Below are 13,609 nucleotides of genomic sequence, written 5' to 3'. Positions count from 1 at the left end.
GGCTCCTCCCCCAAGGCTGCCAGCAGGGGTTGGGTCCTGCCCCCCTCTGGAGAGACAAATGCTGGAGGAGCAGGCTGCTAGTTCCTCACCTTCCTTGATGTCCCATCCATCGGCCCCCCACGGCCCTCACTGCCTCCCCGTCCCCCCATTCTCCCCATTGCCTCTGGCCCCCACTGCCTCCCTACCCACATCTCCATCCAGGGCTTAATTTGTCCCTGGGCTTGTCAGGGCTAAGTAAGTCTGCTGCTGTGAAAAGTGATGTTTTTATGTGTTGTAGCAAGTCTTTTTTTTTAAAAAAAAGCAACCGTAAACAACCATAAAAAAGACAAGACAAGCACCTTATTTGTGTTTCTGTTCTGTTTAGGGCCAGTAAAGAATAGAGAAAACTGTACGTTATTTTTATTATTGAGTCTGCAAAAAATCCCCACATAAATAAATTGGAATGGTTTGGGCATGTACATGTGCATATTTATTTCTTTGTCTTTCCTAAACTTAATTAGGAATTTTAGTTAAAATTGTAACAGTGGCCACCAGCAAGAGTTGGTGGCCGCACTCTGAGGTCACCAAAAAATTTGTCCTGAGAACCCCTGCTTTAGACTCCCATCTCAAAAAACAAACAAACAAACAAAAATAAACCACCGCCACCATTGCCCCTATTTGCCTCTCCAACTATTGCCTCCCTCCCTTATCCCTTTCATCTCTAGGCTCATTGAACATGCAGTTCACAATCACTGTCGGGAGTTCCTCTTCCAATTCCATCCTAGACTCTCTTTACTCCAACATCTGCCTCTTGCAGTCCACTGAAACTGCTCTTGTGAATGCCTTGCCCTCTTCCTAGCCAAAGCGCAGACTCAGTACTCCATCCTCAGCCTCCTTGACCTGTCAGCTGCCTCTGATACTGTTGATCATGCTTTTCTTTAAGTCTTGTCCTTCCTTGTCATCACCTAGTTATCCTCCTACCTTTCTAATTACCCCTTCAGCATGTCCCTCAGAGGATCCTCCTTATCCACCAATCAGCTTTCTGTGGGGTTTGCAGAGAGCTCTGGCCTGGATCCCTTCTCTTTTTCCTTGTGCACCTTATCTCTGGGTAATCTCATCCACAAACATACATTCAACTACCATCTCTGTGCTGATTATTCACAGATCTACCTCTCTACTCCACACCTGTTTCCTTCTGTCCAAACTAAAATCTCAGCCTCTCATGTCTCTGACATCTCGTGGATGTCTTGCCATCAGTGCAAAGTCAGTGTCTAAAACAGAGCTCCTAATCTTTTTCCCCAAGTCCTCCATGCTGCCTCCTTTTTCGATCACTGGGGACACCACCACCATCCTGCCTGTCACTCAAGCCTGTAACTTGGGTGTTTCCTTAACTCTCGTTCCCTAACACCCCTACTCTACTTGCGCTACATTGATGACATCTTCATCATTTCTGACTCATGGAACAAGAAGCCCTCGAGAATTCCACCGAGATTTTAACAATTTCCATCCACATCAACCACACTAGACCAATCCACACAAGCGGTCCATTTCCTAGACACTACTGTGCTAATAAACGATACATAAATACCACCCGTATACCGGAACCCACTGACCGCTATACTTACTTACCTGCTCCAGCTTCCATCCGGACACACCACACGATCCATTGTCTACAGCCAAGCTCTAAGATACAACCGTATTTGCTCCATATCCTCGGACAGAGGTAAACACCTACAAGATGTAGCTCGAAAGCATTCTTGGTTGCAATACCCACCTGCTGAAGTTATAAAAAACAGATTGACAGAGCCAGAAGAGTACCCAGAAGCCACCTACTACAGGACAGGCCTAAAAAAGAAAATAACCTGGGAACACCACTAGCCATCACCTACAGCCCCCAACTAAAACCTCTCCAGCGCATCCATCAGAAGATTTACAACCTATCCTTAAATCATGATCCCTCACTCTCAACAGATCTTGGGAGACAGGCCAGTCCTTGCTTATCACAGCCTCCAACCTGAAGCAAATACTCACCAGCAACCGCACACCATACAACATAAACACTAACCCAGGAACCTATCCTTGCAATAAAGGCGATGCCAGCTCTGTCCACATATCCATTCAAGTGACACCATCACAGGACCTCACATCAGACACACCATCAGGGGCTCGTACACCTGCACATCTACCAACGTGATATATGCCATCATGTGCCAGCAATGCCCCTCTGCCAATGTACATTGGCCAAACCGGACAGTCTCTACGCAAAAGAATATAAATGGACACAAATCTGACATCAGGCATTCAAAAACCAAGAACACTTCAACCTTCTAACCACTCAGTGGACTTGAAGGTGGCAATTTGCAACATAAAACTTCAAAAACAGACTCCAAAGAAGACCCGCTAGATACCATTAACTGTGGTCTAAATAAAGTACGATGGTTGGGTCATTACACCAATTGAATCTATTTCCCTATGTTAAGTTCTCCTCACACCTTCATGGGCCATCTTAATTATCACTTCAAAAACTCCTGCTAACGAAGCTCATCTCAATTGATTAGATATGCATACTTCCACCTTTTCAACTGTATGTATAAAATATCCATTCTATGCATCCGAAGAAGTGAGCTTTAGCTCTCATACTAAAAATTAGTACTCCCATTACTAACACGGCTGCTACTCTGAAACCTGTAACTTGGGTGTTATCTTTGACTCAGACCGCTCTCTACATCCTCACATCCAGGCTGTCTAATCTTTTTCTAATTTCTGCATAACATGTCTAGATAGAGCCTTTTCTATCCATCCACACTGCTAAAGCTCTCATCATCTTGCATCTCTGTTACTGCAACATCCTTCCCTCTGGCCTTGACAAATGCCATCTTGTCCTGCTCATATCCTGAAGAAGAGGTCTGTGTAGCTCGAAAGTTTGGTTGAACAGAAGTTATACCAATAGAAGATAGTACTTTGTCTCTCTAATTTTTCCCAACTGCTGATCCATGCTATGATCATGTCACTATGATCATGTCACCATTTTTGCATCTCTTCTCTGGCTCCTTCTCTCTACTGCATCAAATACTGCCTGTATTCACTTTCAAGATCCTTCCTGATCAGCCCCACCCTATCAAGATATTGACGCTTGCCTCCAACTGTCCAGTGAAGTCAGCCTCCACTGCCCACTTGTTAATTTTCAAACAGGTACCTGTGTGCTTTCTCCCATGTTGCCCCTTACGCTTGGGAGATGCTCCACATAAACATCCACAAAACTAGCTTGTTATCCTTCTTCAAATCTCTCCTCAGAACTCAAGTCCTTTACCGCAGAGCCTACAGAAAACTTGTCAGTAGTTAAGCCACTGATGTGCAGAAACCAATGCCAATCATGCTGACTCCTTGTGCTCCTTATCTGTATTTCGCCCAGTAGGTCTCTTTTTTTTGTCTGCAGCTTCTAGGTTGAAGAGGCTGTAACAATGTGGTTGTAGTTGGAGTCACCAAGCCCCTCTACTAGTTTGAAGGGACTGGAAACAGGCCAGATCTCTCCAGCTGGAGATTCCCTCACCACAGGTGGGCAGAGAGCGCTTCATCTCTGGCTCCATGCTGCCCACATTTTGCAGCCCCGGGCATAGAAGTGCACTGCACTCCAGCAACTCCTAGCTGGGGCATGGTCCCTTGGGGTCCATCACCAGCCAACTGCTGTAATCTATATCAAGGCCATTGCAGAATCAGCTCCAGAATCAGGGATTCTCAACCAGCTCCATTGCAGCCTCCTGCCTCCCACCCCAGCAGAGGCAGGATACAGACTTGAAAGGGTAAGGATTCCAGGCTAGGGTGTGGTGGAATTGTAAACCAAGGACTTAATCAGGCCTCGCCTCACCTCCCCCTTCTGATTATCATACACTCACATAGGCGGCAGGTTTGTATAATTTTTGGTGGGGCCCAAAATGGTGGTGCCCCCCCGCTCCCGCCCTGTAAGCCAATATAAAATGAAGCTACAACGCATCAGTGCCACAAGATTACAAGGGTCAATTAAAAGTGGAAAGTCAGAAGCAGCACTTGCCTACTTCAATATACATTTTACCATCACTGTATAAAAATGGTTCCCAATTGTCGATGCAATCTGATTAATTTAAGAGCACATTACAATTAAATATTTCAATTCTCAGTCATTTTAAGACTTTGCCACACACTAGTTTGTCTGTACACCAGTTTCAGACAATCCTTTATAGCAATTTTACTCCAGGTCCTATGTGAAACCAATCAATCACTTCCTCCTCTCACCCGCGTCATTTTGTTTTAAGCTGTAATCAAAAGTGGCTTCATCTGCTTTAAAAGTCAGAGCAGCAGCCACAAGTCTGCAGGTTTTAGGGATATTGTCCTGGTCAACTCAGTCAAAATTAATTACAACCTAGATGGGATTATGGTGAGGGGGCACGGCACGGCCCCCTCCACTCCCCTCCCCCTCCTGAGGTGCTACAGCACCAGCAGCTTACACTGCTGTTATGCTGTAGCCCTTAGGCAGCGGCAGCAGCAGCAGCAAGGGAGAGAGACGTGCGCTGCGCGCTCTTTACGTTCAGGCAGAGAAGCTCCGGGCAGGGCCGGCTCTAGGTTTTTTGCTGCCCCAAGCAAAAAAAAATTTGGCTGCCCCCCTTCCCAGTCCTGGGCTCCCCCCATACCCTCCTGCTTCCCCAGTCCTGGGCTCTCCTCCCACCCCCCCACATCCCCTGCCACCCCAGCGCTGGGCTTCCCCCTTTCCTCCCCACCAGTGCCCTCCCTCCACCCTGCTGCTGCCCCAGCCCTGGGCTCCCCCCCACCAGTGCCCCCCCCCACACCTCCTGCTGCCCCAGCCCTGGGTCACTGGTAACTCGCTCCCAGGGTGGGTCATTCAGCCGGAATTTTGGATGTGCACAAAACACAGACAGGATTGGTTCCCATATGGTTACAGAGCTGCAGTAAAGTGGAACAATTTTCAGCTTGTGTGATTGGAGGATATCTGGATGCATATTATAAGACTGTCCTCCATAAATGAGGAAAAGTTGAGGTGCCTTTTATTATTCTTTTGTTCCACTCTTTCTTTCTATGGGAATTTGCCAATGCAATATCACTGTCTTCCTTTCAAACAAACAAAAAGGCAATGGCTGTTGAAAATAGCAATTCCAGTGCTAATAAGCATTTCTTGCTCAATTTTATCCTACTTTTTCTACAGCAAGTTACAGTGGATCAGTATATTTGATTTGGGAGAAATGAAGTAAAAGCTGCCCAAACCGAGCTTGAGCACTCCTGAATTTTGAGGTGTTCAAATCTGGAAGGCAGGTGCTGGGGGTGGGAGAGGGCTGTGGGCTCCATGGGGGAGCATGGCAGCAACTGGAGCTGCACGGAGCCAGACACGCTGATCTGAGTGGCACAGTAAGCGGTTTGGGGGTTGGAGAAGGGGTAGGGGATTCCGGGGGGCAGTCAGGGGACAGGCAGCAATTGGATAGGCATGAGAGTCCAGGGGGTTTATCAGGGGACAGGTAGGGGGTGGGGTCCTGGGGGGAAGTTGGGTGGGGTCTCAGGAGGGGGCAGTTGGGGACAAGGAGAAGGGAGGCTTAGATAGGGCCATAGGGGCTGGGGTCCCAAGGGGCAGTTGTCTCGGGAGGGAGTAATCGGGGGACAAGGACCAGTGGTGCTTAGATAGGGGGTGGGGGTCCTGGGAGGCAGTTGGGGCAGGGGTCTGGGGAGGGGGCTCTGGGCTGCGCTGCAGCCGCAGCTGGGATTCAAAGGGCTCTGGGCTCTCTGCCCCTGCGGGCAGCGCAGAGCCCTCTGACTCCCGGCCGTGGCTGGGATTTAAAAGGCTCTGGGCTCCCCCCGGCTGCCGGCAGCCCAGAGCCCTCTGACTCCTGGCTGGGGCTGAGATTTAAAGGGCTCTGGGCTCCCCGCGGTTGCAAGCAGCCCAGAGCCCTCTGATTCCCAGCCGCGGCTGAGATTTAAAGGGCTCTGGGCTCCCCGCAGTTGCAGGCAGCCCAGAGCCCTCTGACTCCCGGCCGCAGCTGGGATTTAAAGGGCTCTGGGCTCCCCGCCGCAGCGGGCAGCGCAGAGCCCTCTGACTCCCCTGCGCTCCAAGCAGGGGAGAATCCTAGCTCCAAATATTGGTGGAGCAGAGCCCCTGATTGTGAATATTCCTGGGGCTTTAGCCCCACAAGCCCATATAAGTTGGCGCCCATGTACACTCATTGTTCCTGAATGGGTTGACTGACTGCCTCTGCAAGTGGCACTTTGGGAATAGCATGATGCCTTTTGAAACACTGGTTAGTTGATATGGTGACAATCTTTGTGGAAGGTACAGCTCCTGGAAGCAGTACCTCTGTGGGTTAATAATCACGCCACAAGATCTAAGTACCCCTACTCATATCTACTGTATGTTGCTGCTCTACTCTGGCTCTAGCTTGTGATGGGTTGTGCAGCTGTGAAATCAAGGATAATTGCAGGTTTAGCATAGAGGAAAAACATACAAAAACATACTACAGGAAATAGCCTCGCCTTGATGGTGACCTCGCCTTGATGGGCACCATCACCAGAGAAAATGGGGAGCCTGGAATTGAAAATATGGAACAGAGAATTTGTTTTTCCTCCTTTTTGCAAAATCAGCCAGACCTTTTAAACACACCACTGACTCAACTAGCACTGTTCTGGATCATTTCTAGGCTGCAAAACCCTTTCTAAATAGGAACTATATGTTGTTGAGTTCACATGGAGGTGCTAAGTGGGCAGTAATTGGCTGCCCAGCCAGCCCATCGCATTTGAGGCAGAAAGTACATTTCAGTATGAAACTAGATGTTTAACCTCTGTGCACCAACACAGGTCTCAGACTTGCTAAGAGAGACTCTCTATCACAATGAAAAACATTCCTTTAGTTATATGCTTAGAAAAGGCCCCACATCACTTGTTTCCAAGACAACAGGAAAAGTTGCCTGCAATATTTCAACTCATCAACCCTGAGAACAATCTGATAGTTACATACAGACAAGTGGAGAAATGGCAAAATGGATGCAATTATGTTACATTTTCTTGTCTTTGAATGACTGAGAGGAGTGTATGATCAGCTTTCCTGGTTATCCTTTCTTTTCCTCTACAAGTGGCATAGGTAATTAGTAGGCGTGGCAGAATTCTTTTTTTATAATTTAGAAGATATTTTTAAGCATTCTTTCAGTTCTTATCAAATAAAATTTTCACACTTGTGCACAATTAATGGGTTTTAAGTATTTTTTCTACTTTTCACAGTCCTGGGAAATTATGGGGGAGGGGTCAGATAATGGGAGGTCAGACAGTAATTATTTAATGACAGTAGATGTTGAAATTCAAAAAGCTAAAACTTTACAACTGTTAAACAGAAATTATCAACATCCCATCAAAATATACAAAGTAAATATCCTTAAATCAAATTCTGCTAAGTTCTCAAGCAGCATTTTTCTTTGTAAATTTCAGTTAAGGATGGAAATTGTGGTGAAATAGATTTTTAATTAGTAAACATCAAATTCTTCCAAGCCTAGCCATTACTGAAGAAAAACACCACTACATAACAGATCTGTCTAGAGTAGATGTGTAAACCCTACTTTTTTAGGGTCTCTTTATTTCTAAATTTACCTTGATCAAAAAATATTCTGTAATGTGTGCAGCAAAATAAATCTATTGGTTCCTTGACCAACAGGTATTGACAGTAACATTTTACAGTGTAAATAGTTACATTTCGAACATGAGGGACAAAGGAAATGAGTCAGGAATATTATATCATCAATTTCAGTTTATCACCAAATTATAAAACAACACTGTGGCATGAGTGATCTATTATAGGTCTTAATCTGCGGTGTTAGGGTATGTCTACACTGGAAACTTCAAAGCACTGCCATGAGAACGCTCCCACAGCAGCGCTTTGAAGTGCGAGTGTGCTCCTGGTAATCCACCTCCACGAGGGGATTAGCTCCGAGTGCTGGGAGCGTGGCTCCGAGCGCTCAGAGCCTGTCTACACTAGCGCTTTAAAGTGCTCAGACTTGCTGCACTCAGGGGTTTGATTTTTCACCCCCCTGAGCTAGCAAGTTAGAGCGCTATAAAATGTAAGTGTAGACTTACCCTTAAAATTCATCAAGGAACTGAATCAGTCTCTTGAAGGCAGGTTTGTTCAAAATTCAGACCTCTTCACCAGCTTAATGTGGTTCTTCAGACAGCAATACTACACATATAGGATTTCACATCTCTTTCAACCCGTGATTGCATTGTGCTTGTAGGTGGCAATTCATCCCCAGCTGTTCATTACAGAGCAAGTTGAAATGAATAAGCTCTCTGAGTGTGATAGTGGCAGCTCTTACATGCATACAGATATCCTGCCCTGTCCACTGCTTCGCTCAGAGCAGGTGTGGAGCAAAGTAAATATAAAAGCTCACAATAACAAAACATAATGGGAGACAGGAGAACAGATGAAAGAGAAAAGGAAAATAAATCTTACAAAGGGTTCAGGAAAACCAGTAAGAAGAGAAGATAGGAAAAGATTGTAAAAGAGACAAAAGGACACAGGGTAAAAGAGATTTAGACATTTATGATTTTGATGGAGGCAGGTATAGTGTAGTGTTCAGGAGGCTGCCATGTTGGCACAAGTTATACAGTGGGTAATAGAATATTGTCAACAGTAGAGGGCATTGTACTAACATAATACAACATTGCATTCCATCTCCTTGAAATGCCACAGCAGCTAGAGGCATCAGTCTGCCTACCCTGTTAGCATCAGGAATAGTTCTCCAGTGTTGGGTAGTGCTGTGTGCATGAGTGGTACCTGCCCTCCAGCTGCGCCTCAGTACTTAGTGCCCCAGCCTCTGACCAAATGGAATTCTTTCTTCCCAAGGTAGTTTTTGGGCCTTTTCCAGGCTTAATTGACTTTTGCTAGAGGGTGCTGGGGCCTTCTCTCCTCGAGGAGACATGTCCTCAGGGAAAATGGCAACTCTGTCCTGCAGCACACTTTCTCCAGCAGGCACCTGGCCTTCATGCTCCTCGGGAGAAAGGGAAGGGTTGGCCTCCAAGAGGATGTTACAGGAGTAGCTAGGTGTATCTGGGCAAGTGAAGTTCCTACACTTTGAGGTGATGAGAGTTCAGGGGTCTTCCCTGTATTGCTGCCCGTGGAAAGCCTAGACATCCAACAACAGGTAGCCTGAGCCAAGCCTAACCTGTTCTAATATAACACAAACTAATAGGCTATTCATTAAAATCAGATTGTGTGTCCTAGTTGGTGCCTAGCTTTTCGTGAATATTGGCTTTAATACGGTAGTTACTGTCTTGCTGCTTTAACATAAAGAATTGCTTAAGTATTTTCATTTTGGAACGATTATAGTCCTGTGGTTAGAACAGGAGATTGGGAGCCCCCCGGTTCTTTTCCCAGCACAGCCACTGACCTGCTGTATGATTGTGGGCAGGTTACAACCTCTATGCCCTGCGTTACGTGCATGTGAAGTGTCAGTGTGTCCCATGCTTACACTCAGTGGTGTTTTGAAATTTAAGGTTTGCAAAGCATTTGAAGGTGCTGTTTAAGCACAAAATAACTTTGGTAATAAAAACAAAATAAATTAGAATGTTAAATATACTTAAGTGGAGTGTGTAAGGCTCTGATTTAGGAAGATGCACTCACAACTTCTGCAATATACCTTTGTATAACCCTCACTAAAAATGCACAACCACAAAGAGTCAAGCGTTGGTGCTTGGTATTGTCAGGGTAATACACTAGGGCTGAAATTCTGGCTCCAATGAAGTCAATGGCAAAACTCCCATCAACTTCATTCCTTCAGAGGTGGTAATAGTTCTCTTTTTGTAAGTTGTCTTGAGCCACTACTGTGACTCCTGTTTTCCTACCCAAAGAGATTCAAGGTAAGTTCATATTAAGGTGACTTAGTAAATAAACAAATGACTCTATATAAACAAAATCCTGCATAAAAATCTTTTTTGCACATTTGAAAACATAGTGAAAATATTTTAGCATGAATATTTTATATATTGTTATGTAAAAGTAAATTCCAGAAACTAGCAGCTAACTGGAATCCTCATTAATGCTGATCTGACATCATTAGCTCTCAGTAGATCATATTGTTAATCTGATTGTTTTGGAATACAAAATAGAAACATTTTAATATTCTACCCAAGCAAGGGTACTGTAATTCTGGACCAGCTATCCCCCTGCCTCTTACCAGATTATTAATTGAATTAATATCTGTAAAGCGCTTTAGAAATAAGAATTAAGCACAGTGTAGTAGTGCTAAGTACATATTAATTACAGTGGTTTATGATGTCACCATAACCCCTTAGTATATTTAGAGCTTTGTGTTGTGTGGTTCAGTCTTTATTACTCTTTTTGCATAGAAAAGTGACGTAAAGCAGAACAAGCATGTTCCCTTTTTTAACAAGGTACCAAACTGTAGCCTGGGTGCTCAGATCCCATGATAGTGAGCCAGTGTAAACACCTAGCTAAATAGACACACAAAATTAAATAACCAAAATTTAAATCTAACTTTTTGTAACCTTGTAACTTTGTTTCTTAGTCAAGCTCAGAGTCCCTGTTGGATTCCCAGCAAATCCAGGCTTTTGACCAACTCTGTCGACTCTATCGAGGAACCTCCAGGGTAAAGTATCTTCATCTCTTCTTTTTAATTGGTGAATCAAATTGTACCCAACTCTGTGCCATCAGCTGAAGACAGCAGTCTGGGTGCCGACTCTTCCCAAGAGCTTCTTTCAATGCTGCTACAATATGGAAAGATAAGGTTTATTAAATCAAATTCTGATCTTTTTGGAACTTACGTAGGCAGGGTCTTCCACTCTTGAGAGACAGGCAAAATTTCCCACAGACTGCTATCACCTTCAAATCCATTCTGCATTTAAGTGCCCTCACCCTGTTTTCAAACTTACCAAAATTCAGATACACAAATTACCACAATAAAAAATATTAACATCCAAACTCACTTCAAAACAGTGTTTTGCCATATAAAATCTTTCTGACAATTGCAGTTATTCCAGGGTCCAGGCACTAATTTAAGAGGGTGTGTCGTGTTTGTGCGTGCGCGTGTACATGCACAAAATATAGGCACAGCTCACCCCGATAGATTGCTTTCTGTCTTTCACATACTTCTTGGGGGGAGGGGCGATCCATCTAAAATGAGGTACATTGCAGAGAGGGTGAAGGTGAGAACCCCCCGGATTGATCAGTGCTTAGGAACATAGGATTGCCATACAGCAATAGTCCTGTTCTGGACTGTGGCCAATGTCACATGGCTCAGAGGAAAGGTATAAAATCTTCAAAACAAGTATCAGTGAGCAATACTACCCCACAGAGAAACTCCTTTCTGCCTCCAGCTAGTGATCAGTTCATACTGTGAATCAGGAGGGTGAAAATCCCTTGTAACTTTGTCCTTGCTGTCATAGCTGCCATTGCTATTCTCATTGTGGCATTGTGAGCACTTTCTCTGTAGTTAAGGGTTCAGCCAGAGTTTCATACTAATCTGTTTGCCTCAGTAATATCCTGCTGCAATGAGTTTCACAGCTAACCTTACAGTGGGTGAGAATGTATCCCCTTTGTCTTAAACTTGTATCATTGTTACTTGAATATCTTGTCAAAGGAAGGGGAGAGGTGGAGGGATCCTATACTTTCCGTGCGCGCGCACGCACACTTTAAAAATAAATGCTTCCCTAAAGATTGCTCAGGCCTTTGTGTATTTAATGGTGTATTTCGTTTGTCTTGCAGTTAGCTCTCCTGACAGAATTGTCTCGAACTCGTGGTGGTGAAAAACATGGGCTTCTCAATGTCTCTCAGGGTGACCCTGCACTGAACAGTGTCTTCCAGAACGAGAATTTCCAGTTGCATCTCGCTCCCCCTCCACTGACAGAAGAGTAGCCCTCCCCTTGCCAGACCATGGGTGCAGTCCTTCCATGGTTGCATAAGAACATTCTGGGGAGGCTCCTACCATCGATCCCAGAGGCTGAGTTTGTTGGCTATGGGGCCTGCCCTACTAGGCTGAATTTGCTGCCCATTGCCATCATATCCTTCCCAGAATCCTTTGTGACATGTCACTTTGTGTCAGATAGTTCTGGGTTTGTAACCAGGTGGAATCTGTAGTAGTCTCTCTGCTGGCTTATTTTCCTCTGTTTCTTCTAACAAAACAGAAGGAACATCACAGAAATCACTGTCAGAGTTCTTGTCCAGTGGGATGCACTGAAAGCTATAAACTATGCTGTCAACTCCATGTACTTCACTCCAGCCAAACACAGGAAGTTGAGGCAGCTGTACTAACCCCAGGGCGACTGTGTCTGCAGCCAAATCTTATCCAAATAATTGGAACCTATAATACGTTCATTTTTATTCCTTAGGTAGATTGACCAAGGGAATACAGAACATGTCACATATCCAAACTCAGCATTTCTCAAAATGCCTCCTCAACATTATAAGGGAAATAGCTAATTTATTTGAGTTTAAATTTAGTATCAGTAAAAATAATCTTTTAGACTAATCCCTAACCCCCTCAGGATCTCCTGGATTATAAGCAAAGTGGGTGGTATGACTGCATGAAACACACTCAGCCCTTGAAAGGAGCTGAAACTGCAAAAGAGCGTATATTTGTGAGTAAACGAACTTGTGTGCAATGCTTCTGTGAAACTACGTTCTCTAATAAAAATGCCATGCCTTTAAACCCTACAGTCCTGGTAAATGTCTGTATTTAAACTGTGCTCTAGGAGCTGGTGGAGGGGTTACTGTGATAGATGCAACTCTGTGAGAGAGTTCCATTAATCAGGAATTCTAGTGGCAATAGAAACGTAGCAATTTACCATTCAGCAAACTTGGCAGCCACAAACCACTAAATCAAGCTTATGTGTATGGGCTAGTGGCTGTTCTAGTGGGTTCCACAAGCATTCTTCTGTTTCCAGTTGGGAGGAAGGAAATATAAAGTAAATGCATATGGCCATTGTGATGGGATCCCTGGGTTGCAGCCTGGCACTGTGGGACCACTGTGCCCCCCTAACTCGCCTGCCTGGTCTTTCTCTCACAATGCTTTGCTAGTGAGAAGCAGCAAACCCCTCCAGGTACTGTTACCACTCAGCACAACCGCATGTGGAGCCCCACACCCAACTATATTGCATGAATGCTCCCAGAGCCACTCATGAATCACACAGCAAAAGGCACCAGCCGAATCCCCCCAGCTCACAGCCTTGTACCTCAGGAATATACTGTCCTGCACTGCTCAAGACAATTTATTAATTGGTTCACCACTTCATTGATGGAAAATGGATATACACCAGCCTTTGTAAACCTGAGCAGATTTACGAAACACTTCAGGCAAGCTCACTGGTAAAGATAAACAGTTAAAAATCTATCTTTTGTATCAATACATTTATTTAAGTGATAAGTCATAAGCAAAAAGTCAGAGTGGTTACCAAAAGAAAAGAAAATATAAGCATGCAGTCTAACCTCTCAACCCTATTAAACTGGGCAACGTCTAGATTAAACAGTTTTTCTCACCCCACTGGATATTGCAGTTCTTAATATACAGGTTTCACCCTTGAAACCTGGGCCAGTCTCCTCTGTTGGAGTCTTCAGTCTTCTGAGTGTCCTTGTTGCTTGCAGCGTAGGTGTGGGAAGGAG

At 44.8% G+C, this 13,609-nt stretch overlaps 1 protein-coding gene across 4 annotated transcripts in view; it reads left to right on the top strand.

Annotated features, from left to right (window-relative positions):
- The window catches only part of VPS8 (VPS8 subunit of CORVET complex), a 254,665-nt gene extending 242,007 nt beyond the window's left edge, over positions 1-12,658 (top strand). For all 4 annotated transcript variants that reach the window (XM_045030079.1, XM_045030078.1, XM_045030077.1 and 1 more), the window contains 2 exons: positions 10,521-10,601; positions 11,717-12,658. In XM_045030079.1, coding sequence (XP_044886014.1) covers positions 10,521-10,601; positions 11,717-11,866 — 231 coding nt within the window. In that variant the 3' untranslated portion in view covers positions 11,867-12,658. The remainder of the gene's footprint in view (positions 1-10,520; positions 10,602-11,716) is intronic.
- Positions 12,659-13,609: the final 951 nt, after the last annotated feature.

This window comes from Mauremys mutica, chromosome 9, assembly GCF_020497125.1.
Source record: "Mauremys mutica isolate MM-2020 ecotype Southern chromosome 9, ASM2049712v1, whole genome shotgun sequence".
NCBI classification, from domain to species: domain Eukaryota; kingdom Metazoa; phylum Chordata; order Testudines; family Geoemydidae; genus Mauremys; species Mauremys mutica.
The sequence above is the reverse complement of the archived record's forward strand: the minus strand, read 5'-3'. Positions and strand labels throughout refer to the sequence as shown.